Source organism: Zootoca vivipara, chromosome 4, assembly GCF_965207765.1.
Source record: "Zootoca vivipara chromosome 4, rZooViv2.hap1.1, whole genome shotgun sequence".
In the NCBI taxonomy this organism is placed as follows: domain Eukaryota; kingdom Metazoa; phylum Chordata; class Lepidosauria; order Squamata; family Lacertidae; genus Zootoca; species Zootoca vivipara.
Genome location: NC_142587.1, coordinates 12,992,448 through 13,016,546, shown reverse-complemented (window position 1 = coordinate 13,016,546; position 24,099 = coordinate 12,992,448). Strand labels below are relative to the sequence as shown.

Below are 24,099 nucleotides of genomic sequence, written 5' to 3'. Positions count from 1 at the left end.
CTCACGGCCCATGCATACCCAGTGCCAGTGGTCAGCCATGTCCTCGCCACCCTGGCTGGGTCAAAAATCTTTGGCAAACTGGACTTGGCCCAAGCGTATCAACAGTTGCCTGTGGACGAAGCCACAGCAGAGGCTCAGACGATTGTGACACACAGAGGGGCATTCAGAGTTAAGCGGCTGCAATTTGGCGTTAGCGTGGCACCAGGCATATTCCAGAATCTAATGGACTCTCTCCTTAAAGGGATTCCTGGCGTCACCCCCTTCTTCGATGATGTACTGATCGCCGGGCCCACACCAGAGGAATTTGAGGACCGCCTCCGCTCCGTCCTGCACCGTTTCCAGACGGCGGGCCTCAAGGTGAAGCGGGAAAAGTGTTTACTGGGAGTGCCGCAGGTGGACTTTCTGGGATTTAAGGTGGATGCAGAAGGGGTCCATCCAACCGGTGACAAGGTACGGGCCATTTGTGAGGCCCCAGCGCCCAAGAGCAAGCCCGAACTTCAGTCATTCTTGGGACTATTGAACTTTTACCATGCCTTCCTTCCCCATAAGGCAGCGGTAGCGGAGCCCCTACACAGACTCCTAGATAAAAGGGCCCCTTGGGTGTGGGGCCAGCGACAAAGGGCCGCATTCCAGGCAGTCAAGGACTTGCTCGTCTCGAACTCGGTCTTAGCACACTTCGACGAGAGGCTGCCAGTGGTGCTGGCATGCGACGCCTCTCCCTATGGCATCGGCGCTGTCCTGGGACACCAACTCCCGGATGGAAGAGAGGTGCCGGTGGCATACTTCTCCCAGACGCTTGCTGCAGCCGAACGAAACTACTCACAGATTGACAAGGAGGGTCTGGCAATCGTGAAGGGCGTAAAAAAATTCCATGATTTCTTGTACGGGCGGCCCTTTACCATAGTGACTGACCACAAGCCGTTGCTTGGCCTGTTTGCCCCTGAGAAGCAGACCCCCCAAGTGTTGTCTCCACGTGTCCTCAGGTGGTCAATTTTCCTTGCCGGCTACCAGTATGCACTAATCCACCGCCCTGGGAAGGCGATGGGCCATGCAGACGCCCTCAGCAGGCTACCACTACCAGAAACAGGCCCCGACCCAGCGCCTGCGCAAGAGGTTATGACCCTGGAGCTGCTTCCCGACCGACCCATTCAGGCACAAGAAGTTGCGCACCATTCCACAAAAGATAGGGTCATCTCCCGGGTCCTGGACTGGGTGTGGCGAGGATGGCCCAGCAGCAGCCCCGGGCCAGAATTCGCTGGCTACACAAACCGCAAACATGAACTGTCGGCCCACAAGGGGTGCCTGTTATGGGGAAGCAGGGTTGTTGTTCCCCAGCCCCTCCGCAAAAGGGTCCTCACAGCCCTACACGAGACACACCCAGGGGTAGTGAGGATGAAGGCCCTTGCCAGGAGTTATGTGTGGTGGCCGGGGATTGACAGAGAGATAGAGGCCTGGGTCCAACACTGCCAGACCTGCCAAGAATCCCGCCCGGATCCCCCAAGGGCCCCAGTCCAGCCCTGGGAGTCCGCCCGACATCCATGGTCACGCTTGCACGTGGACTTCGCTGGCCCCTTCCAGGGAAAAACATTCTTCATAGTGGTGGATTCCTACACCAAATGGCTGGAGGTCGCACTGGTACCATCCACTTCTACGGCGGCAGCCATCCGGGTACTACGTAAGCTGTTTGCGACCCACGGGCTCCCTGACACCCTCGTCTCGGACAATGGAACCGCATTCACGTCAGAGGAGTTCCAGACCTTCACAGCGCAGAACGCCATCCGCCACATCCGCTCAGCACCATTCCACCCTGCCACCAATGGCCAAGCGGAGCGCATGGTGCGGACCACCAAGGACAGCCTCCGCCGCATGACACAAGGGGACTGGGAATACCGCCTTGCCGCATTTCTTCTAGCACAGCACAGCACCCCAAGCACAACGACGGGCCGGAGCCCAGCTGAATTACTAATGGGCCGGCGCCTTGCAACTAGACTGGACCGACTTCACCCCGACAGAGCTCAGGATGAGGTAGTGGTGGGGAAAGGCAGGAACCCCCGGACATTTGTGGCCCAGGACCCAGTGTATGCAAAGAATTTTGGGGCAGGCCCAGCATGGGTACCCGCCACAGTCACCAAGGTGACCGGTCCCGTGTCGTACGAGGTACTAACGGAAGGGGGGCAATGTTGGCGCCGCCACTGCGACCAGCTACGGCGACGATTCCCAGGAGGAACCCGGGAGGAGAGCGGGACAGAGGGGTCCCAAGGGGACAGCAGGGCAGTGAGGCCTGTAGAGCGAGAGGGGTGGGCAGGGGAAGCAGAAGCAGTAGGCACAGAGGGGCGCCCCGAGGCTGGAAGGACACCGGAACCAGAGCTACAACCTAGTGGTTCAGTGGCGCCAGACCAGACAGCCCTGGCACAGCCAGCAGCCTCGGAACACGAGCCAGAACCAGAACCCCTGACCAAGGAACACCCCAGGCCACAACGCACACGGAGGCGGCCAGCAGACCTTGGGGACTACGAATGCAACTTCCCGGGCAGGACTGTAACTTAGAGGGGAGGGGTGTTATGTACTGAGCTGAATCCTAGAACAATAGGATTCAGAATCAGCGGGAGCTACCCAATCCAACTCCAGGTGGAAGTGAATCCGCAACCTGATTGGCCTGCTGGAGCAGCCAATCAGGCGGCTGGCAGAAGTGAATCTGCTACCTGATTGGCCTGTAGGAGCAGCCAATCAGGCTGCAGGCAGAAGTCAATCCACAATATAATTGGCCCACAGGTGTAGCCCTAAAGTAGCCAATCACGCAAGGCCCATTGTGTAAATAATGTATATAAGCAGATGGTTTGGGGAAAAGAGCCATTCGTCTTCTCTTCTCCTCCTTGATGACTATGAGCTGAATAAAGAGCATGAAATTCACTCTTGACTCCGAGTATATTTCAATGCTGACAGGGACAAAAATGTTGGAGCACTTCTTCCTCTTCTCTGAATAATTCCTATTGGGGCTTAGGTGAATTATCATTCTGCAATGTAGTTTGTAAATAGAAACTATAATTCTGATCTTATTAAAATGTTGATCATCATACCCTTTTATTTTATTTTTCTGGGTATTTTTTTAAAAATGTTATTTCATTTATTCTGAGATAATCATAGGAAAGAGAGAGGGGGAGATCCAGGAGTGGTTGGGTGAGTGGGGATACTTTCCAAAACATAAGGTTATATTGAAAAAAAGCCATCCTGTTAGCTCAAGAACTCCTTTCTGCGCATTGGAACTTCCTCTTCTCTCCTCATGGGGGGAAGGGGGGGAAGAGGGAAATGAAGTCCTGTTGCACAAGTGAAAGTCATTGCACTAACAGAATGACTTTGTTGGCTACAACCCATAAACTAGTACTTTTAAAATGCTAGTGTTTTTATGTGTCACTCAAGGTTTCTTAAAAAATAAAATGCAGCTGAAAAATGAGGATCTCCTCTCCAATCACCGAAATATTTGAAAATAATTATTAAAGTATCAAAGTATATATATATATACTTTCCCAGGCTTTAGTTACATCCATATAATACATTGTCCTAGCTCTATGAATTCTATTAAGTATGATAAAATAATAACTAAATTATACTGAGTTTGATAAATAGCCATTCTTGTCTTAATGAGATCATCACATTGAGTTATGCACTTAAAGGACTTTCCTTTGTAGAAGAGAGTGCAATTAATGAGTTATATTTTTAGTTCCTTGACAAACGGTTGTCATAAAAAAGGCATAAAATGTACTAAAAGATTATCTGTGTACATGTGCAATCTTTTTTGAAAACAGTTATTTCTTTAACGGAATAAGATATTGGCTCATATCCCACATAGTATTATAGAACAAAATGAGTGGGTTTTAATAGATGCAGTGAAATTAATTATACAGCATACAGAAAGGGCTGGTAGATTTAAGATGCTCTTAGGACCACTCCACAATGCTCAATTTCTCAGTATAATGTGTATGAAGGAACACTGCAATGTAGATTACAACTCTGCCCATGGCAGCCAGCAGTTATCTCATGGTTGGTTGAATGGGGTTTGTAATCTGTTGACTCCATAGCTGGGGTGAGGACATTTTGTGACTGGCGGGCCATATTTTAATCTCCCCTACCCTGGTGGCCAAATCTGGCAGGTGGCGGGTGCAGTCCACATCTGGCGATGCTGCACTTTGAAGCCCTGATATTCAGAACGTCAAAGTGCAGCATGTTTACAAAGGGCTTTCAGCCACAGACAGCTATTTGAACCTCTGGTTTATAGAGTCTATGGATTTGGACAATCTCTAAAAAGCAGGGACGGGAATTTTATCTCCCCATTTTAGCCCTTGGATTGAGAAATAAAGCACTATGTTCTTTAGAGTCCCTCTCTAAAGATCGGGCAGAGCTTCATCTTGCAATGTGATCTATAGGAGCTGGCAAGTCAATTCCTGAAGCTCGCTGAGGTGGATCTGATTTGCAGGCTGCTAGCTAGTCACTCTTGCTGCAGAGCATTCTGTAACCACTGAACACACTCATTCCTCCCTGGGTTTCTCAGTTCTTCTCAAATAAGGTTTTCCCGGCAAAAAAAGAAGTTGCTTTGTACTTCTGCATATTGTGAGGCTCTCCTAAACCCGCTGATACCTCCTTCTGTTTGATGGATGCTACCATTTTAGCTACAAAATGATCCACACTTGCGTTCGTTGTCAGCATATACAATTCCACAGGCCAGGCTGCATCAACAGAAGTACAGTGTCCTGATCAAGGGAAGTAATAGCCCCACTCTATTCTGTCTTGGTCAGACCGTACCTGGGGTACTGTGATCAGTTCTGGGCACCACAATTTAAGGAGGATATTGACAAGCTGGAACGTGTGCAGAGGAGGGCATCCAAGATGATCAAGGGTCTGGAAACCAAGCCTTATGAGGATCTGGTGAGGGAGTTGGGTATATTTAGCCTGGCAAAGAGAAGGCTGAGAGGAGATAGGATAGCCATCTTTAAATATCTAAAGGGCTGTCACATGGCGGATGCAGCAAGCTTGTTTTCTCCTGCTCTGGGGGATAGGACCAGATCAAATGGATTCAAGTTTCAAGAAAGGAGTTTCTGACTAAACATCAAGAAGACCTTTCTGAGAGTAAGAGCTGGTTTTTTTTAGAGGAACAGACTCCCAGGAGAGGTGGTGGACTCTCCTTCCTTGGAAGTTTTTAAGCAGAGGTTGGGTGGGTGGCCATTTGTCATGTATGGTCTAGCTAAGATTCCTGTAGTCCAGGTGGTTTGACTGGATGACCCTTGGGGTCCCTTCCAATTTCACAATTCTGTTATTCTATGAGACTGAGACGTTTGCAGGAGACAAACACAAGTTTTAGGAAGTAAAGTCTATTCCAAGCTTCTATTTTGAAGCTAAGGTTATGATCAAGGTTAGGTTGAGGTGTCAAGAAAGTGTGACTGTGACAAGATTTAGTGACAATGTGAGGACAAATTAATGCAAGATCAGTGGCCCAGCTATTGATTCTTATCATGGGATCCTGCTTAAATGAAGTAATTATTTAAATAGCCTTTTATGTATACTATTCTGGCTCCCAGAATAGACTGCTCTCAGCTTTGATGTCTGCAGTTTCTTCTCCACTCTCATAAGTGAGCAGAGAGACTCTGGAGGGTTGATTAAATAATGATGCATGAGCATGTGCACAAACACAGAGACACATACGCAAATCCTATTTGTTAAACTATTCCTGCTCTTGGTTTCTCATAAAAGGCAGCAAATACATGTCTTTCACTTCCCCATTCAAGCCTTTAGTGTTTCAAAACTGCCATATGGGGATTACTCACCTGCAGTAGCAATGGACTATTTGAAGCCTGAGTGTTTGTGAGTATCACGAGTAGTTAAGGCCTGCTCACTTACTGCTTTTAAGGGAGAGCTTTCAACCCAGCGAGAGACTTCAGCATATTGCACTTTCACCTTCCATTCACCAGGAGAAAGTGGCAAGTGAACTATGCTGTACCATGTCCACTTTAATGATAATGAATTGTTTGACTCATGCTCCCCCTTGCTAGTATCTGTTGACAAATGACAACCTGTGATGACTGATGAAATTAAATCACTAATATGGCAAGTTAAAAATAACCAGTCCTCAGGGACCAGCTGACGCATTCTGGATTAGTTGCAGTAGTCCAAGAGAGAGATAATTACAGTGGAACCTCGGTTTACGAACACCTCGGTTTAGGAATTTTGGGTTTACGAACGCCGCGGACCCATCTGGAACGGATTAATTCACTTTCCATTACTTTCAATGGGAAAGTTCACTTCAGTTTATGAATGCTTCAGTTTATGAACAGACTTCTGGAACCAATTACACCCATGCTTCGGGTTAAGTACGCTTCAGGTTGAGTACTCTGCGGACCCGTCTGGAACGGATTAATCCCTTTCCATTACTTTCAATGGGAAAGTTCGCTTCAGTTTATGAACACTTCAGGTTGAGTACTCTGCGGACCCGTCTGGAACGGATTAATCCACTTTCCATTACTTTCAATGGGAAAGTTCGCTTCAGTTTATGAACGCTTCAGTTTATGAACAGACTTCCGGAACCAATTGTGCTCATAAACTGAGGTACCACTGTAGAGCATGCACCACTCTGGTGAGACGGTCAGTGGGCAGGTAGGTCTCAGCCTGCGTACCAGATGGAGCTGGTAAACAGCTGCCCTGGACACAGAATTGACCTGCGCCTCCATGGACAGCTGTGAGTCCAAATGACTCCCAGGCTGTGCACCTGGTCCTTCAAGGGCACAGTTGCCCCATTCAGGACCAGGGAGTCCTCCACACCTGCCCGCCTCCTGTCCCCCCCAAAACAGTACTTCTGTCTTGTCAGGAATCAACCTCAAAATATGAATGCAACTTAGGTGGTATTTGGAAGCATGTACATGTGCTCATTTTGACTGAGCACTAGCTGGCAAACCCAGAGTTGTAACATTGAGTGAATGTATACAGTGAAAGGAGTTAGTTAAGTCGCTGACTGATACACCAAATGTCATCTACACCACAATGGGCTCATTTGGGTGGAGCAGGACACAAGCAAGGTCATTGTTCAATTACACCAGTGCAACTAGAGGAGACCAGGACTAATAAAGCAAGCAAGCTGGAAATTGTGAAGGGAGAAGCTTTCTTGTATACTGCAAAATTGAAACTCTCAGTTACATGTTGGGAGGCGAGAACGGCATCTCCCCTTTGAAAGTCGGGGATTAGCCTTGCAAGATGAAAGAGGAACATTTCTCTAGATCAGACCCTAGCTGTTCCACAGCATAGAAAATGGCAAGTCTGATAAGTCGTTGTGCGGCTTGTTAAACAAAAGCAGCAATAACAAACTGAACTTGGGAGAGATAAGCGATCATCAATGTGAAAGTGAAAACGTTGTGTCAAGCAGAGAGCAAATTCGGTTTTAAAAGAAAAAGAAGATAGGGACTTCTTTTTTTTCAGAACATCATTATTTGTTAAATGGCATGTGCTTTCCCTAATATTTGCAGAACAGTCAGCGGGAAGCGACTGCATTCTGCTAAGATAATGAGTCAAAGAAACACAGGGAGCATATGGAGCGGAAGAGATGATTGGGTAACCCAGTAAACACAAACCAAAATAGGTTCAATATTGTCGGAAAGGGACTGTGGCTGAGCTTTCTTTATGGTTCCCCAAAACAGAAATGTGGATGATAACATTTAATGTGCTAATTTTCTCTCTCTGTGTGTGAGAGAGAGACATGATAGACATTTATGACATTATGCATGGCATGGAGACAGTGGGTAGAGGGGTGGAAATTCTCCATCTCTCATAATACAAGAACATCCCGTGGACATCCAATAAAATGGAACGTTGGAATATTTAGGACAGATAAAAGAAAGTAATCCTTCATGCAGTGTGTGGTTATACTTTGGAGCTTGCTCCTGATGGCCACCAACTTGGATGCCTTTTCCACAGAACTAGACAAATTCAGGGAGGACAAGGCTATCAGCAGCTACTAGCCACAATGGTTGGCACCTCCAAAGTCAGAGGCAGTATGCCCCTGAATACCAGCTGAAAGGAATTGCAGGTGGGCAAAGTGCTCTCGCACTCAATTCACCTTGCAGGACCCCACAGGTTATCTGGTTGGCCACAGAGGATGCTAGACTAGATGGGTCATTGGCCTGATCCAACAGGTTTGTTTTACATTCTCATGTTCCCCCCCCCCCTTAAAAGCCAACATAGGGCTGGTTCATACAGTAGCACTCCTTTAGCCATGTTATATCTAAGGGCCAGATAGGGGGACAGGGGACATTTAATTTAGCTGAAAGAGCTGAGCTGCTCACTTGAAAGCTAACAGCACATGCTTAACTCAGCACATAGTCGCTTCTGTCACTGTGTTTAGCCCTGAATAATTTAATAAGACCTTGGAAATGGAGACTGCCGCTTCCATTCGGAGCTTTATAACCAAGCAGTTGAAGCAGGGACTTGTAGCCACAGTTGCTGCCTGAAATTCAGAAGGAAGACCTTTCTCATTGTAGTGAGGTGACACAAACCCTTCATTTCTTGACCAACAGGGGCACCAGCTCCTGGGGACCGAGCACTGTTGCACACCCCCCCCTATATTTTAGGGGTTGGGGTTGGGGGGGGGAAATCTCCAACACAGAGAGGCAAAGCACAGAGTCGAGCGTGGCATAGCTTCAGTGGCCAGCTCCTTCTCCTGCCATGGAGGAGGAGGGTCAAAGCAGTCTCCCACCGGGGGTGTGTGTGTTGTAATTATTGATTGATTTACACTTTATTGTGCGCCACTTTGGGCATATTTATATGAAAAAGCAAAGCGCAAGTTGGAATAACAATAACAACAACAAATAGGGTATTGTCAGGGTGCTACCACTTTTATTGCTAAAGGCTATAGCAAGCAGAAACTCAGCTAGAACAGCTTTTCCTGGCATGGAGATGCAATGATGGACTAAAGTACATCTGTTGATATTTGCCTTCTATGTGGGGTTATGAGTTTTAGGTGATAATTTTTGAGTTTCCCTTTTAAAAAAAGTCACAAAGCCACTTCTCACTGAGGAGGAAACCTTGTTACAGGGTGGCAAAACCAGCTAAGGTTGATCACCAAAGATGGGGAAATTGTCCCCAGGAATTCCCCAGGAATTCATTCCTTGTATAAACTGACGTGATCCGCTACTCCCAGATGAATGTGAGGATCAGAATGTTGTTATCCATCTGCAGAGGCTCACCTGGGACCATCACTACATGTCTTTAGTGCCAGGCAAAAATGCCTATGGCTATAAAATAATATTTGGCCTGTAAAAGTCTGTGGAAGAGGACTGTTATTATATTTTATTAGGCTGTCTGTCAGTATGCTTTTTTATTATGTTTTTATTATTGATGTTCTATAATGTGGTTTTAATATTGTACACTGCCCTGGGATCTTTTAATAAAGGACAGTATATAAATTGAAATTCATCATCATCATCATCATCATTATCATCATATATTGTTATGCCTCTTGAATGATCTGACATAGTTCTCAACTAAAAGAAGAAAATAAAAATGCATGTGTGTATATTGTGTGTGTTTTCAGAGAAGATCATTTTAAAAAAAATTAAATGCTAACTTTTGGGTGAGGTATTTTTTTTAAAAAAAATCATTACTTAATATGAAATGGTGTGGAGTAAATACATAAAAAGAGGCTGGTCTATCCATCACTAACTGTGCAAGCCTGCTGCTTCTTTATTCAAGCACATCTTTTGAAATACTCCCTGTCTAAATATCACAGGTGCCAACTGGTGCGGGGTGTGTGTGTGTGTGTGTGCTGTTCTTTGGAATCATTGATATCTATACTAGCTTTAAAAACTTGAAGATAAGTGGCGCTTCCACCAAAAGTTATCATTAAGTGCTAAGCAATTGTCATGCATTGCCAGTTGCAGTTTTGTTGCCCGATGGCTGCGTTTTTCACCTATCAGATTTCCGGATAGACACAGGAAATTGACTTCCTTTGTTTTCTTTTTCCTGCCCTTAAACTCTGCAGGTCAGCCCTACCCCGGGATGCATCCGAGCCCTAATGAAGATGCTTTACTGCCCTTACTGCCGGGGACTTCCCACTGTGAAACCTTGCAACAACTATTGCCTCAACGTAATGAAGGGCTGCCTTGCAAACCAAGCTGATTTGGATACAGAATGGAATCTCTTCGTAGGTAAGAACAGTTGGAGGGGCAGGGAGGGGAGGAGGCGGGAGGAAGCCATTAATCTATATAACTCCACGAGAAGTTCAGAAAAGTTCAGCATTTGCTAAATTGAAAACGGGACATAGCGATTGAATGCCTTCGTTTGGTTGTCACTCACATTCTCCGATCAAAGTTTCTGCGGTTTATAGGGGACAATCATTGTTCTGCCTTGGAGCTGTTTTCATTAAATCTCTCTCAGTGTCACATTGTCATGTGATGTTGAAATTCCTAAATTCATAGGTGTGTGTGTGAGAGAGAGAGAGAGAGGGAGAGGGAGAGGGAGGGAGAGGGAGAGGGAGAGAGAGGGGGGGGGAGAGGGAGAGGGAGAGAGAAGTATGTTGCAAATGTTAGGGTTGGGTTTGTGGCAACAAGCCTAGCAGGAGAGAGAGAAATTGTGTGAGAGAGTACACTTTGTATTAAAGCTATCCTGCTTCAAGCTGATCTGCAAATATGAAGGCAGCACAATCCTTGGTTCGTTTTTTCCCTGAGTCAAGTATGATTGGGGGAATGAAACGCTCTGGGAACCATCGATGTGACAGGCAAAACTATCAGCCCCATAACTCGAGTTAAAAATATGCCAAATTATCTCCTTCCATGCCCAGAATAATAATAAGGCATCGAGTTAAAAATATGCCAAATTATCTCCTTCCATGCCCAGAATAATAATAAGGCATCATGCTGATACATAAAGAAGAAAACGGGAAACTTCATTTCAGTTAGATGGCCATTCTGCTGTAAGTCAATTTAGGTAGCTCTGTGCCCTCCCAAAAGATTTTTTTTGTTTTGCCTACCATCCAGAAATCATTGGTGGGAAGAGGAGATGCAACAAAATGTAACCATAATAAAGATAATGAGGAAAAAGGAAACATAAAAGAAGTTGATCTGAAAGTCGTATTCACCTGACTGAGTGCCACCATAGGGTGATAGGTTTTGGGTTTCTTAAAATAAAATATAAAAAGCACTTTATTAGTGAAACAAAGCAAATATCTGATGTCTTCCCATTCGAAAAAAAAGCCCATTGGGTGTCGAGTGGTTTTCTTCCCCTTGTCACAAAAAAGCAATTAATTTTCTTGAAGTGCCTGTTTCATCTTTCTGCCTCCTTTTGAAATAATTCCCTTTCACTGAATACCTTGGAAGAAAACAAACGCACAATGAGCAACGAGGCAGAACTCTGCTGTGAAGGACAAGCAAAAATGTAGAAGAGCTCTTCACATCTTAATTCTGGCAGAAAACACACCCTGGTGGACGAGTATTGTTATGTTGGGTTTACAGACTGTGTGGAAAATACAGGGGGCTGGATGAAAAATGGAACAGAGGGCAGGCACATTGAGGAACATATATAAAATATACTTTTCAAAGGTAGTTGAGGGAGAAATGAACGTGATGAGTCGAGATGTGTTGATGTTCTTAGTTATCCCAAGACACACCCTTCCTGGACACACATCATTATGTAAAGTGAATTGCATGAGATTCAATAACCAGAGGAAAATCGGCACACTTCTCTTTCATCCAATGACAAATTACTGCATTGATAATAAGCAGGGTCAATATGAAGTTTTCACCACACTAGACAAAAGAATATAAAAGTGTTCAGCCCACTCAGTTACAATCACATGGAGGGGAAGAACAGGGTTGTGACCATAGACACATTGTTGTCATGGCCCCATCACCAACCACATCTTTGGGGGCACAACTATAGAACTATAGAATGAAAAGGTGTTGTATATGTATAGGCTCCACCCTCCCCCATAATGTGGAATCTAATCTAATCTAGTACTAAAGTCAGTAAATGAGTATGTACACATGCATTCATGCCATTATTACATGTGGTTTTGTAAAAAAATAAATAAATTAAAAAACCACAAATGACTGGAGTTGATGGCTGGATGAATAAACAAGTTTGTATCACTATAGGTAGGGTGGTGGTGCTTCTACTGTATATTCTTTCTTTTAAAAAATTCATGTAAGAATACTTTCTAGTACTAATATATAATGCACAATATAATATCGCTAGATACTGTAAAATACTATAACAATGTATAATGCATAACTTCGTTATTTACTGCTATCGTTAAACATCCTTCTCCACATACAGCCTCCTAAAATAATGCCTTCCTTATCATTTCATTTTAGCAGTTCCAAATAGTTTGATGATAAACCTCTGTTTCCTATGTTGCAAATGTTGTGTAAGGGTTTGTTTTTTTCCCAAACTGTTCCTTTTTTCGCCTTCTTTCCCTCAACCATTCCATTTAAAACTCTTGAAGAGTGTGCTACTTTTTCTACACAACCATTTTACTGATGCTGGAACTGTCAGGCGTGAGGTTTATGCAAGAGTCTTGTCTGCCAGGTTTTGGGATGAGCCATGATGAGCAGTGAGTTCCCAGGTACACACCCAACAAAATAGATCACAGATATAAATTTATTTAATTAATTGGCAGTATATTTGGGAGGGGTTTTTGCACAACGGTGCCTGATTCTGTAGAGCAAATGGAATGGATGAAACAGATTTCCTGGTTGAAGAAACGGTATCTGAATTTTAATGCTGGGGTACCAAGGAACCAAATGAACTCCACTCCCTTATGGGCATTCTCAATTATTCCTTAAGGTACTGTGTAAGTCAGGGGTTGTCAACCCAGTCCCTACCACCCACTAGTGGACGTTTCAGGATTCTAGATGGGCGGAATCCTCCTTCCATTGAGCACTGGTGGGCAGTAAGGAAATTTTTACCATCAAGAAAGATGCATTAGTGGGCGGTAGGTATAAAAAGGTTGACTACCCCTTGTGTAAACTGGTGGTGTAATAAAAACAATATTTTGTCCGATACAAAATATTTCATTGAGAATTACAAAGATAACTTTGTAGTAAAGCAAAGTGGTGTGTGTGTTTTTCCTATTGGGAAAAGGAATTCTGTTTAATCATACATTCGGCAGGTTTTCAAAAGAGGGGGGTGAATCATAGCTCACCTTGAGGATTGAACTGCAGGCAGGCTACTTCTGTCAGACAGCTGTCAAGCCTCTTCTAATAACAAACACCATATGCAATTCCCTTCATACAAAACACTACATAACTTTTACTAGCCAAATTAAAATGAAGAAGCAGAAGTATGCAGCACCGCTGAGCTATGAAAGATTGGATAGGCTGCATGAGCAATTTTACCTCTGGAGCTTGTGTCGAGAACCATGCGTGAAGAAAATAATATATAATGTTGTGCATTAGTAGTCTTTGCTTGGGTAAATGTGACTGAATGTTTTATCCCCCCCCCTTTCATTCTACTTTTTCTTTGTAAGTACCAAAACCTAAGTTGCAAATAAGTGGGGGAGGGAGCTATCCAGCATTTTTTCGGATGGTTTTACTTCCAATTATTGGGAAAGCTTCTGCTATACAGACTGGCAAGCTTCCCAGTTCTCCTTTCTTATAGATTTTTTTGTCCTCATACAGGAGCATACCCAGGATCAAAACTGGGGGGGGGGGAGCCATGGTCATTCAGGGGCGGGGCCAAGGCACGGGAGGGGAGGGGACACAAAGTGGGAACGTGGGCGGGGCTATGGAGCCCAGGTGAAACTGACTCCGGGAAGAAGTTTCATCGTGGGCACCGCCCCGGGGGAGAGCGTGTGTGTGTGGCGGTTTCTGTTCCTGAATGCCTCGGGCGTGTGGAGCCGCGGCGGGGTTGGGGAGGAGATAAGCTTGGCAAGGTGGAGCATGGCTGGATGGAGGAGAAAGCAGCAGCAGCAGCAAGAGCCGTGCACGCTGGGCCCATGGAGGTGATCCGTGCGCCCAGGATTTCAAAACTGACATGTTATCGAAATCCTATTGATTTCAGTGGGTTTACTCTAAGTATGACTTAACTGGATACAAGCAGAAGTGTATATAAACCTTCTGGATAATTTGTATCTGCCTTAGGCCACTCTTAACTGCCATGACTGCCAGCCATTGTTTGCAGGCTACAAAGAATCCCGAAAATCGTACTTTGAGAATGTTTGACATTACTGCTGCAATTTAATCCTGCTCAGAATGCATTTTCAGCTCCAGCAATACTAGCCTTCCTTCCTTCAAATTTAGCGTATAACTTTGTCACCAAAACAACCCCAGGGACTTAAAAGCAAGATATCCTATCCTTCCAGTCTCAATGCTTAGAGTGCTTGATTCAGAATGACCTTTCTTAGCTTGAGAATGGATGCCTCATCTCAGAATAAGCCTTGCTAATATGCTTTTCACAAGTTCTCCCTCTCTTATCTCCAATATGTTGATTGGTCCACATCACAAGAAGTGGGTGGCCAGCCATTCGCAATCCTGAAGGTCTTTCACTCCCAACATGTTTCCCAAGAAATTCAGAATCACTCTGAGCTGCTTCTGAAGAATCTGATGGAATGGGAGGTTCCTGCTTCTATATCTCTTGAAGGACAGGAGGAGTTTATCTCTCCTTCTTTGCCCTTTAGTGGTAGACTTTAAAACCTGCCACTCAAGCAAGTATGTATGGGATAAAGAGTGTTTCAGCAACAATGTGTTTTCATTTATACTTGAATTCTGGAACTGAAGTGAGAGGAACCCTATTCATTGGAGGAAACCATTTTTTCCTTGTTCTTCCTTCTCTCTGTAGCTTCCTATGCCTCATTGAAAAGCTACTTCCGATGGTTAGGGGACCTCTGGAAGAGAATGGGAGACTGGCCCTGGGGAATGGGGAAATCAGTGAAAATCATCCTTCCCATTTCTTCTGACAAGAACACTTGTTAGATTCCCTTCTGTAAATGTCTGGGTCCAACTCCATGTGGTTTAATTTCCTATTAATAGCAGTGTATCTATTACATTAAATTGCCTCTGAATTCGAGCTTTCTTAGATGCTCTGCTATGCTACATTCTGCTAAGAGGCAGATATTTCATAGCTGCCAAGTCTCCCGCATTCTCCGGGAAATCCCCGTTTTTCCAGCTGTTCTTAACTGAAAAAATGGATTTTTTTGTTTTTCCCCGGTTTATTCTGGCGCGGCGGCCATTTTGGAACTGGGCGGAGCATGCTCAGAAGTGACTTTTGATGCTGCTCTGCCCAGTTCCAAAATGGCTGCAGTGCGACTTCTGGCGCGGCGACCATTTTGGAACTGGGCAAAGCAGCATCAAAAGTCACTTCTGAGCATGCTCCGCCCAGTTCCAAAATGGCGGCAGCGCTACTTCTGGTCTGCTACTTCCGGCCCGGTCCCTTATTTCTCCGACAGCAACTTGGCAGGTATGGATATTTTGGTTTTATAGGAAACACAAAGGCTGAGTACACACCATGTAATTAAAATGCATTCAAAGCATATGCACCCCCAGTGAATCTTGGGAACTGTACCTTAATCCTCACAGAGCTACAATTCCCAGCACCTTTAGCATACTAGAGACCTTGTGTCCCCCGCAGGGAAAGGTACTGACATTCCTTGTTAGAAACTTCCAGCCATCTCACCTGTTCCTCTACAGTTGCCACGGTTCTCTGGTGAGAGATAATAGCTATTAAACCAGTTTAACAGCACAATTCTGTGTATGGCTACTGAGAAGTAAGCCTCATTGAGTTCAATGGAGCTCACTTCCAGGTCAGTGTTCATAAATTAGCAGCCTAACTCTGCAGTGTGCTGAGTGTTTGAGAAAGAAAGAGCAACGATAAACACAGACATGGCCTCCAAGAAACAATTATGAAATCATTTCCCCGAAAAGAATTTCAAAGCATGAGAGATGTCTTTCAAAGCATGTCAGTCATTTTGGCTCTGAAGGGCTCTCCCAAGATGATTTCATATGTCACATTTGCCGTGTTGCATTGTCAGTCACAGTGAGGTAAATCTGGGGCCTTTTCAGATGATTTTTATCGAACAAGAAATGTGCACTTGTTACTCGGGTTTTGTACATGATCCAGTCCCCCCCCCCAAATCTCCTAGTTGCTACAAGAAATTGCCTGAAATGAAGAGCCCAAAACAATCCATTTTACAGTTATTCTGAACTGGTGGGTTCTTCGTAGTTCCATGTCAGACTTCAGGAGCAGGCTAATTGGTCAATTTCTGGTCCCTGCAACTTTTGTATGAGATCACCCTGCTTGGTCTCTGTCCAGAATCTGACTCTGCATTTACAGCCTTCTCTTTGGTCAACTCTGTGTCCCCTGCAGAGAGCAGATGAGGCCCATCGGAACCCACTGGAAACCTCCCCAGAATCATTAGACTCTTCCAGCTCCTCCCACCCTTCCTCCCCTCCAGTTGGACTACAACTCCCATCAGCCCCTGGGGGGGCTGTTAAACATTCTACTCCATCTCTACAATCTGGAGGCAACTTCAGAAGGGAGAGGAGAAACATTTCTTCTTTTCCAACCATCAGATTTTTGTGGGTGGCAGCAACATTATATCACCCAGGAGTAGTGGGCAGAATCTGCACCACCACAAAGAGAGGCAGGCTATGCCAGTAATGTCAGGTAATAGCTGAACTATATTTTGTTTTCTCATTGCCATGTCAGGAAGCCTCTGAGATCTCACCCCACTGCAAAATGTCACCTACATCTATATCTTCTTTATCCTGAGTAAACTGTTTTGTATGATTGGCTCTTTGGACTGATGAAGCGTGTAGCGAAACCTGTAATATATCCGGAAGACAGGTCTTCTTTCACCCACCTGTGTTATTCCCATCAGGGTGGTGGCTTTGATTCGTCTTCTCCTGATTGATCCATGCACACAGCTTTGGGTTTCCAACTCAAGACCCTTTGAAGAACATTCCATCCAGTTCATCTTTGATAAGCGGCTTTGAACATTTTTCATTTTCTCCTTTGTGCTACCCTCTCCGTTGTGGTGGCATGGGGTTGCCGTTCCGTGTTTGGACTCACGCTACTTGTTGAACGGTTCATTAATCCAGTCTCTATAACATTTACTGTGCATGTAATTTGTTTAGATATAGTTTTGCTTTGATCCATTCCATGTTCTCAGTATTTCCAGGTCTTGACTTGCCACATGGCACCTTAGTATGTTTGTTGTTTGAATGGTTACTAGCCTATCTCTACTCTAGCTATTATTCCAGTAAATTTGGTTTCATATTGACTAGCCAGTTTGTGGTGTTGTTGTTTTGTTTTGTTGAATTATTATTATTGTTACCACATTTGATACTTTGTGTATACAATTCACAGAGGTGCCAGTATTTGGTTCCGATAATGAGTCCATTGTGTAACTGTCAATAGAAAATTTGCTTTCAATAGCATAAGTGTTCATATGTAGCAGGAGGCTGTAGCTACATTTTGATTCATTGGTTAATTATTTTCTGTTACAATTATTTTTCTCATTTGTTTTATCCTTCCTTGAAGCAGTCTGTAGGAAAGGGGGAGGGGTATCAACAGCTCAGTGGGAAAAGATGAGAATGCTCTAGCTCATCAGTCTCATTCCCAAGAGTTTCAAGTAATTTATTTTAAAATGGATGATTATGTTTTGGAAACACTTCTTTTTTTCATTTGCTTACAAATCAAAATGCTGACATTTTGCAATTATGAATTATCCCTAAATTGCCTTGCATTTCAAGGATAGTGCTTGAAGCAACATCTACAAACTAAAGTGGCTTAGCGTTTACTTTCTCTTTGTTTTTTTTAGTCTGCTACTTTGCTGAGTATTAATGGCTGAAAATGGGTATCGGCATCCTGGCCTTGCCTCTGACAAGTAGGAAGTTTCAGTGATAATGAGAAGATTGGATATGTGATATACACAATACATAAATATTTGCAGGCCCTTTGAGGGTAAAATGGATGTTGTTCACCTATTGGGGAGGCTACTGTTGTGGATTTCCTGCACTAATATATGTTCACTTATATATGCATTTTTATGCACGCTTTATCCTGGTAAGTGCACATTTGTGCACATTACTTGGCTGGAGAACTGCATTGCAAAATTCAGAGAAGTGCTAATTTCAAAGGGCAGCTGAGTTTTGGTTCTTGTATTGTTTCAGAAAATGTCAATTAGGTAACTGAATCAAACGTCTCTTCTATCCCTACTCCCAGTAAAAACTGCAGCCTGAAGCACTGAAATGTCAGAGTTTGGGCCAGTTCAAGTTTCCAAGGTGTCTTCAAGGGCAGCCCCATGTAGAATACATTGCCGTAATCCAACCTGAGCTTGGAGCACTGTGCCCTAGTCATCTCTGCCCAACAGGGGCTGCAGCTGGTGAAGCAACTGGAGCTGAAAATGGGCACTCCTAGATCCTGAGGCTACTTAGGCCTCAAGTGTCAATGTTGAATCTAGGTGTACCCCCCAGGCTACAAGCTTGCTCCTTCTAGGGAATTGCAATCCTGCCCAGAACAGTCTGCCTTGGAACACTAAACATCTCTGCCTTTTCAGGATTCACTTTGTTTGTTGGCCCATCAATGCATTCAAACATCTGTCTAGCACCTTAGCTGCATCTCCAAATTCAGATCAAGCAGATCTGTGGCATAGATTCTCCCCGAGCTTCGCTTACTGTGATTTCAAATAGTCCTTCAACATTCTGGAAAAAATTGACTGGCTTGATCTGTGTGCAGACAAATAGTCATATTGGGGCATGTTTGGCCCAAGCCATTTACTTGGAAATGTCAGTTGGCCAAATTTTAACCTACTCTTCAGTAATATGGAAGGGGAGATATTTTTCCACCCTGGTAATGAAAGGCTGGATTTTGTATAACATTCTTGCTTCTTTGGAGACATGGGATATTGTGCCATTCAGAGCCAAGAGAATTGCCCAGGGTTGCAGTCTGTAAAACAATTTTCTGTTTAAATGTGCAGCTATATGTCACAACCATAACCCATCATTAGAGAATGCTGAAAGCAATATACCAGCCCAATACCAACCAGAACTGAGGAAACAGGCCCCTCGGAGCAAATGTCCTGCTGTGTCCTCTAAAATGACTAGTAACATAAGTCACATCATGTTGTTGTTTAGTCGTGTCCGACTCTTCGTGACCCCATGGACCATAGCACGCCAGGCACTCCTAGTCACATCATACATTCCTTCAATCTAATAAGAACATTATGGCTGCAGTCCTGTCTTATGCCAATTCATCTGGGAGTGAGCCCAATTGAACTCAACAGTACTTATTTCTGAGTAGACCTGCCTAGGTTTGTGCTGGAAAGGTAGGAAGAAAGGGAGGTAGATATTCTTTGACATTTTGGAGGCAGTTGGATTCTTGCTTCAGAAGCAGATGCTATAGAAGATGAATGTATCGTTTATACTACTACTTCACCATGCATATGATTTACTTCACCATGCATATGTAAAACAACTCTTTCGGGTCCAGTTATAATAGTTGGAGCAAAACAACCGTTTTTGCCCAATGGAAACTATATATGTAAGGAGCTTTTAGAACTATTTTTAAAAAACTCCATTGGGAGTAGATAGCTTTCCAGCCCGTTAGCATTTAATTCAGGTAGTGTAATATTTTACTTGGAGGTGAAAACGCCATGTGTGTGATTTTGCTATGTAAACAAATGCACCAAAAATTGGCTGACTGCAATTCTGATGCCTTTCAGGGTGACCTGAAATTTTCACTAGTTTCTAAACAGTTTGCAAATACCTTTATTCGTAACATAGAGTCTTTTGATGAAGTACCATTACCACTTTTTCCACCCAGCTATTTTCCAAGGGATATTGCCAAGTAGTCCATTCATTTTCCTAGTGATGTTTCAGTTTGAATGCTGAAGCTTGCAAGAGTCTTTTTAAGGAAGAGCAGTTTATTGAAATTATACTACGTTTTGCATTATACCGAATTTCCACGGTATCGGAGGTGGTTTGACAATCACAGCTTACTGCGTGTAATCCACATCCCAAATATTATGTTTTCCTGCTTGATGATTACTTTTTTAAAAATCACAAGGTTGGCTTTTAAAAACCACATTCAGAGGTATCTGAATTACCTGTGGAGCCATCTGTGGATGCAATCCTATCACCAATGGCAGAATTCCCATTGGTTTTATCAGAGCAGGTAGCCTTAAATAATCTTAGTGTGTTGTATACATAGTATTACTGTGACTTGGGGAAAACTAAATTATGAATTTCTTTGTACCCATGAGCCTCTGTTGGCTGACTCCTTCCTGGTGTTTCACCATATAGCTATGCAGAAATGTCTTCTGTAAATGTCCCCCACCCTATTTGTGATCAAGGAAACTGAGATGGCTATTCCTATAAAGCATTGCCAAAAAAGAGGGAAAGAGAAACTCATTTGCAGGTGCTGTGTGGGCCGGTGCCGTGTGGGGCAGTTTCTTCCACTTGCATTTGTCACTGTGAGTCTCTTGAACACAGAGAAGGAGAAGGAGTGGACAGTGTCTGAGTGCAATTTTAGTTTTGAGTGCAACTCGCAGTTAGCAAGCAGAATCATTATCCTTCTGTTTGGTGTGATGGGGTGGCGGCACTCACCTGACCTCTGGTTGGTTGCATTGCTCCTGCTTACTGGGAGATAGAGGGGAGGTTTGTGTGGTGTAAACACACCAGGGGGAGACCAGATTGGCTCTGCCTGTGTGTTTGTACTGCACCAACCTCACCGCTGCTTCCTGCTCTATCCCGCTTGTTAAGTATAGTCATTTAATCCACTGAAATTGTATGCATTACTATGCATTTAAATCTGAGTAGTGGGTAACTGAATTCTAGAGAGTTCTCTAGTAGTTCCCATGTGATTGACTCACGGTCACATGGGAGGTATCTAGTGAAGAAGTTGTTGTTGTTTAGTCATTTAGTCGTGTCCAACTCTTCGTGACCCCATGGACCAGAGCACGCCAGGCACTCCTGTCTTGCACTGCCTCCCACAGTTTGGTCAGACTCATGTTCATAGCTTTGAAAACACTGTCCAACCATCTCGTCCTCTGTCGTCCCCTTCTCCTAGTGCCCTCCATCTTTCCCAACATCAGGGTCTTTTCCAAGGATTCTTCTCTTCTCATGAGGTGGGCAAAGTATTGGAGCCTCAGCTTCACGATCTGTCCTTCCAGTGAGCACTCGGGGCTGATTTCCTTCAGAAGAGACTCCATTTTATGTGAAGCAAGATGACTGTATTTTAGAATCCACTGTGAACACTGCTAAGTTGAATAGAGTGCTGGAGTGCTTCTTCTTTGCTTGAAAGAAGAAGAGCAAAGCTGCAGGAGGAGGTAGTAGTGGAAATCTCTCATAGGAGCTGCAAGGCATGGCCTGATTGAGATACAGAAGGCTGAATGCTGAGCTCTGGAAAGAGAGGAAAATACAGTTGTTTGGAAGTTATAAGAAGAGACTGTAGGGCCATGCTAAGCATGTGATTGTAAATATTTTAATTCATCTATAACTATAAGTTTCTGCAAAGAAAGTTTTTGAATGTTCATGTCTGGACATTGGTTTAATTTCCAAAGAAGAGTGCCCGTCATAAATATGATTTGAGCTTCTTTGCTGCGCTTTGGCTACTCTTACTTCAACACTGCTCTCCCAGCACCTCATTGGTTACTGTTGCTGTGCTTGTAGCTACCACACTAGCTTCCCAGTAGAAGGGGTGGTGTTGCTCATCATGAGGGAGAGACAGCAGGTTGGTCAGGGTGGTGCAGATACACTGGCATGAGTGCCAGGTTGCCGCCACCAGGGCATTTGCACCGTGCTGACTTTGCCACCATCTCACCTCTCTCCCTCTCAGTAATCAACAGCAATCTGTCTTCTGGAAAGCTAACATAGCAGCTCTGCCCCACCTGTTGAGTCACTTCTGGAGGTAACAGTGATGGAGAATTCTTGGGGGGGGGAGAAGTCTATTTTGAGAGGGTGGAATCAGAATTGTTCTTAAGAAAAAGTATTCTGAGATATTTTGGCTCAGCTCTAGGAAAGCCTTTTTGCATTTCATTCTTTATTTTAATTGTTGTTAGCTATCCCATCCTTCTAGTGCTTAGGCACCACTTAGATTGGCTATCTTTGTTATGTATGAATACATACAGACAAAAATAAATGGATAAATTGGCCTTGCGGAAATAGCGTGATGGAAAATCTACCTGCAAATTACTATTTTCCCTCTATTAATGAAGGATTTGCCATGACTGGCGTTTTGTTTTAACTGGATTATATTTGTAGTCGGACGTGAAAAAAACTAGTCATCTTTAAAAGATGAAAAGGATTTTGATTTTGACCTTTGTATGATTAAATACAAGAAGCCAATTCACACCAATTAGCCCAGCTTTCATTTACAATCCAGAAACTATATTCCAGATCATACTTACCCTTCTGCCTCTCTACTGTTAGTTTCAGTCAGGAGGGGGAAGGAAAGGGTTTTCTAATGCAGCTTTATGAAGGTCAAAGGCACTCTGGATCAAATGTTCTGTGAATTCTAATTGACGCGGCTTTGCAGAAATCATTCTGCCAACAACCCATATATTTGCTGTTGCGTTGCTCCCATTTGAAGATAAATCAGAGAACAAGGCATTGAGCAAACCTCGTCATGCTTATGAATGGTTTGGGAAGACTTGATTCCAGCTTGCCTTCAGTGGAAAGATTTATTTAATATCCTGATGGCAATCTAAATACATTAGCTGCATCAGAACCTTCTAAATTCTTAAAACTATTAGGAACAAATAATATATTCATTACTGTGCTGACAATTTACAGTGAGCCTAGCACGTTGACAGTGTTTTGAAAACGCCCTGCAGGTTCTTCAAGCGAATACTTATACATCACTTCGGTGGCCCCTCTGTGCATAGTTTTATTCCCAGAACTGTCTTGGAGAGCATTCTCCAGTGTTGTATAATAATTGCTGCCAACTGGTAAATTTGCCTGAGTAAGTGTTTATTTTTTTATAACCATGTCAAGGGCTCTAGCCCTATACACACATATCTAGGAGTAGGTCCCATTGAGCTCAACATGCCTTACTTCTGAGTTGTCATGTGTAGCACTGGATAGATTTCTAGTCACTGTACAAAAGTTAAAACACGTATTCACCCCCTGATGCCCACGGGAAGGAAAGCCACTTCAACAGCAGAAAGGGTAAAGAACTTGTAACCAGAGTAAGGGTAGAGCCTTTCTACACTTTCAAAATAATTTTTCCAAACAGAAACCAAAAACCCTATCATCAGACCTCAAATACCTGGGTTTGCGTGTAAGATGGCATCTGAGCAATTTGAATGATGGGTAATATGAATAAATAACCATAAATAAATACTTAAAGCTACCTTTGCTTACAGTAATAAAAAATGTGTTTGCATACCTTTTCAAGTTGAGAGTAGAGTTATGCAACTTCAGAAGCTGCCCTGAGCTTTGAAAACCTTGAAGCCCCCTTATAGGAAAGGCTTATTGTAGGAAATTAATTTACGATGATCTTTTAGATTTGAATCTGCTGTGTGGGCAGATATTGTTGTATGGATCTTAATACTCTATATATTCAAGTTCCTTTGAACTCAGTGGGGCTTACTTTCAGCTAAACATTCTTAGGGTCAGGTTGGGGTTAGGATGTTAATACTCTATATATTCAAGTTCCTTTAAATTCAGTGGGGCTTACTTTTGGCTAAACATTCTTAGGGTCAGGGTGCATGGCTCCCGCCAAGACCCTCTATGCACAGTCAAGGGAGAAAAACGCACACAGTGGGAGGTGTTTTCACCATTCCGACAGTAGCTTCTCACATGATAGGGCAGACCAGTCCGTTTTAAACTGCCAAAACAGCAGACTAGTTGGAAACTCAAATATAAATCAGATGTGTGTGCTGTTTTGCTTTCCCTTGCAGTTTTATCCATTAGGGATTGATAGAAAGTAAATTCGGATCTACTGGTAGAAGTCGGGGTGATTTTCAGGAGATTGGTAAGGGTGTCTGCTTCCCAATTGTTCCACTAGGTTCAGATGGGCCTTGAGCCAAATCAGACAGACTAAAAAGCACTTTGGACCCAGGTGAACTGTTTTCCAAATTGCCAAATTGAAGCCCAAACTGAATCTCACGGACGGTGCATACCGATAATA

At 43.9% G+C, this 24,099-nt stretch overlaps 1 protein-coding gene across 1 annotated transcript in view; it reads left to right on the top strand.

Moving 5' to 3' along the window:
- Window positions 1-24,099, top strand: part of GPC6 (glypican 6) — a 709,291-nt gene that overhangs the window by 527,395 nt on the left and 157,797 nt on the right. The window contains exon 4 of the mRNA XM_035116478.3: window positions 10,016-10,181. Within this exon, the coding sequence (XP_034972369.1) occupies window positions 10,016-10,181 (166 nt within the window). The remainder of the gene's footprint in view (window positions 1-10,015; window positions 10,182-24,099) is intronic.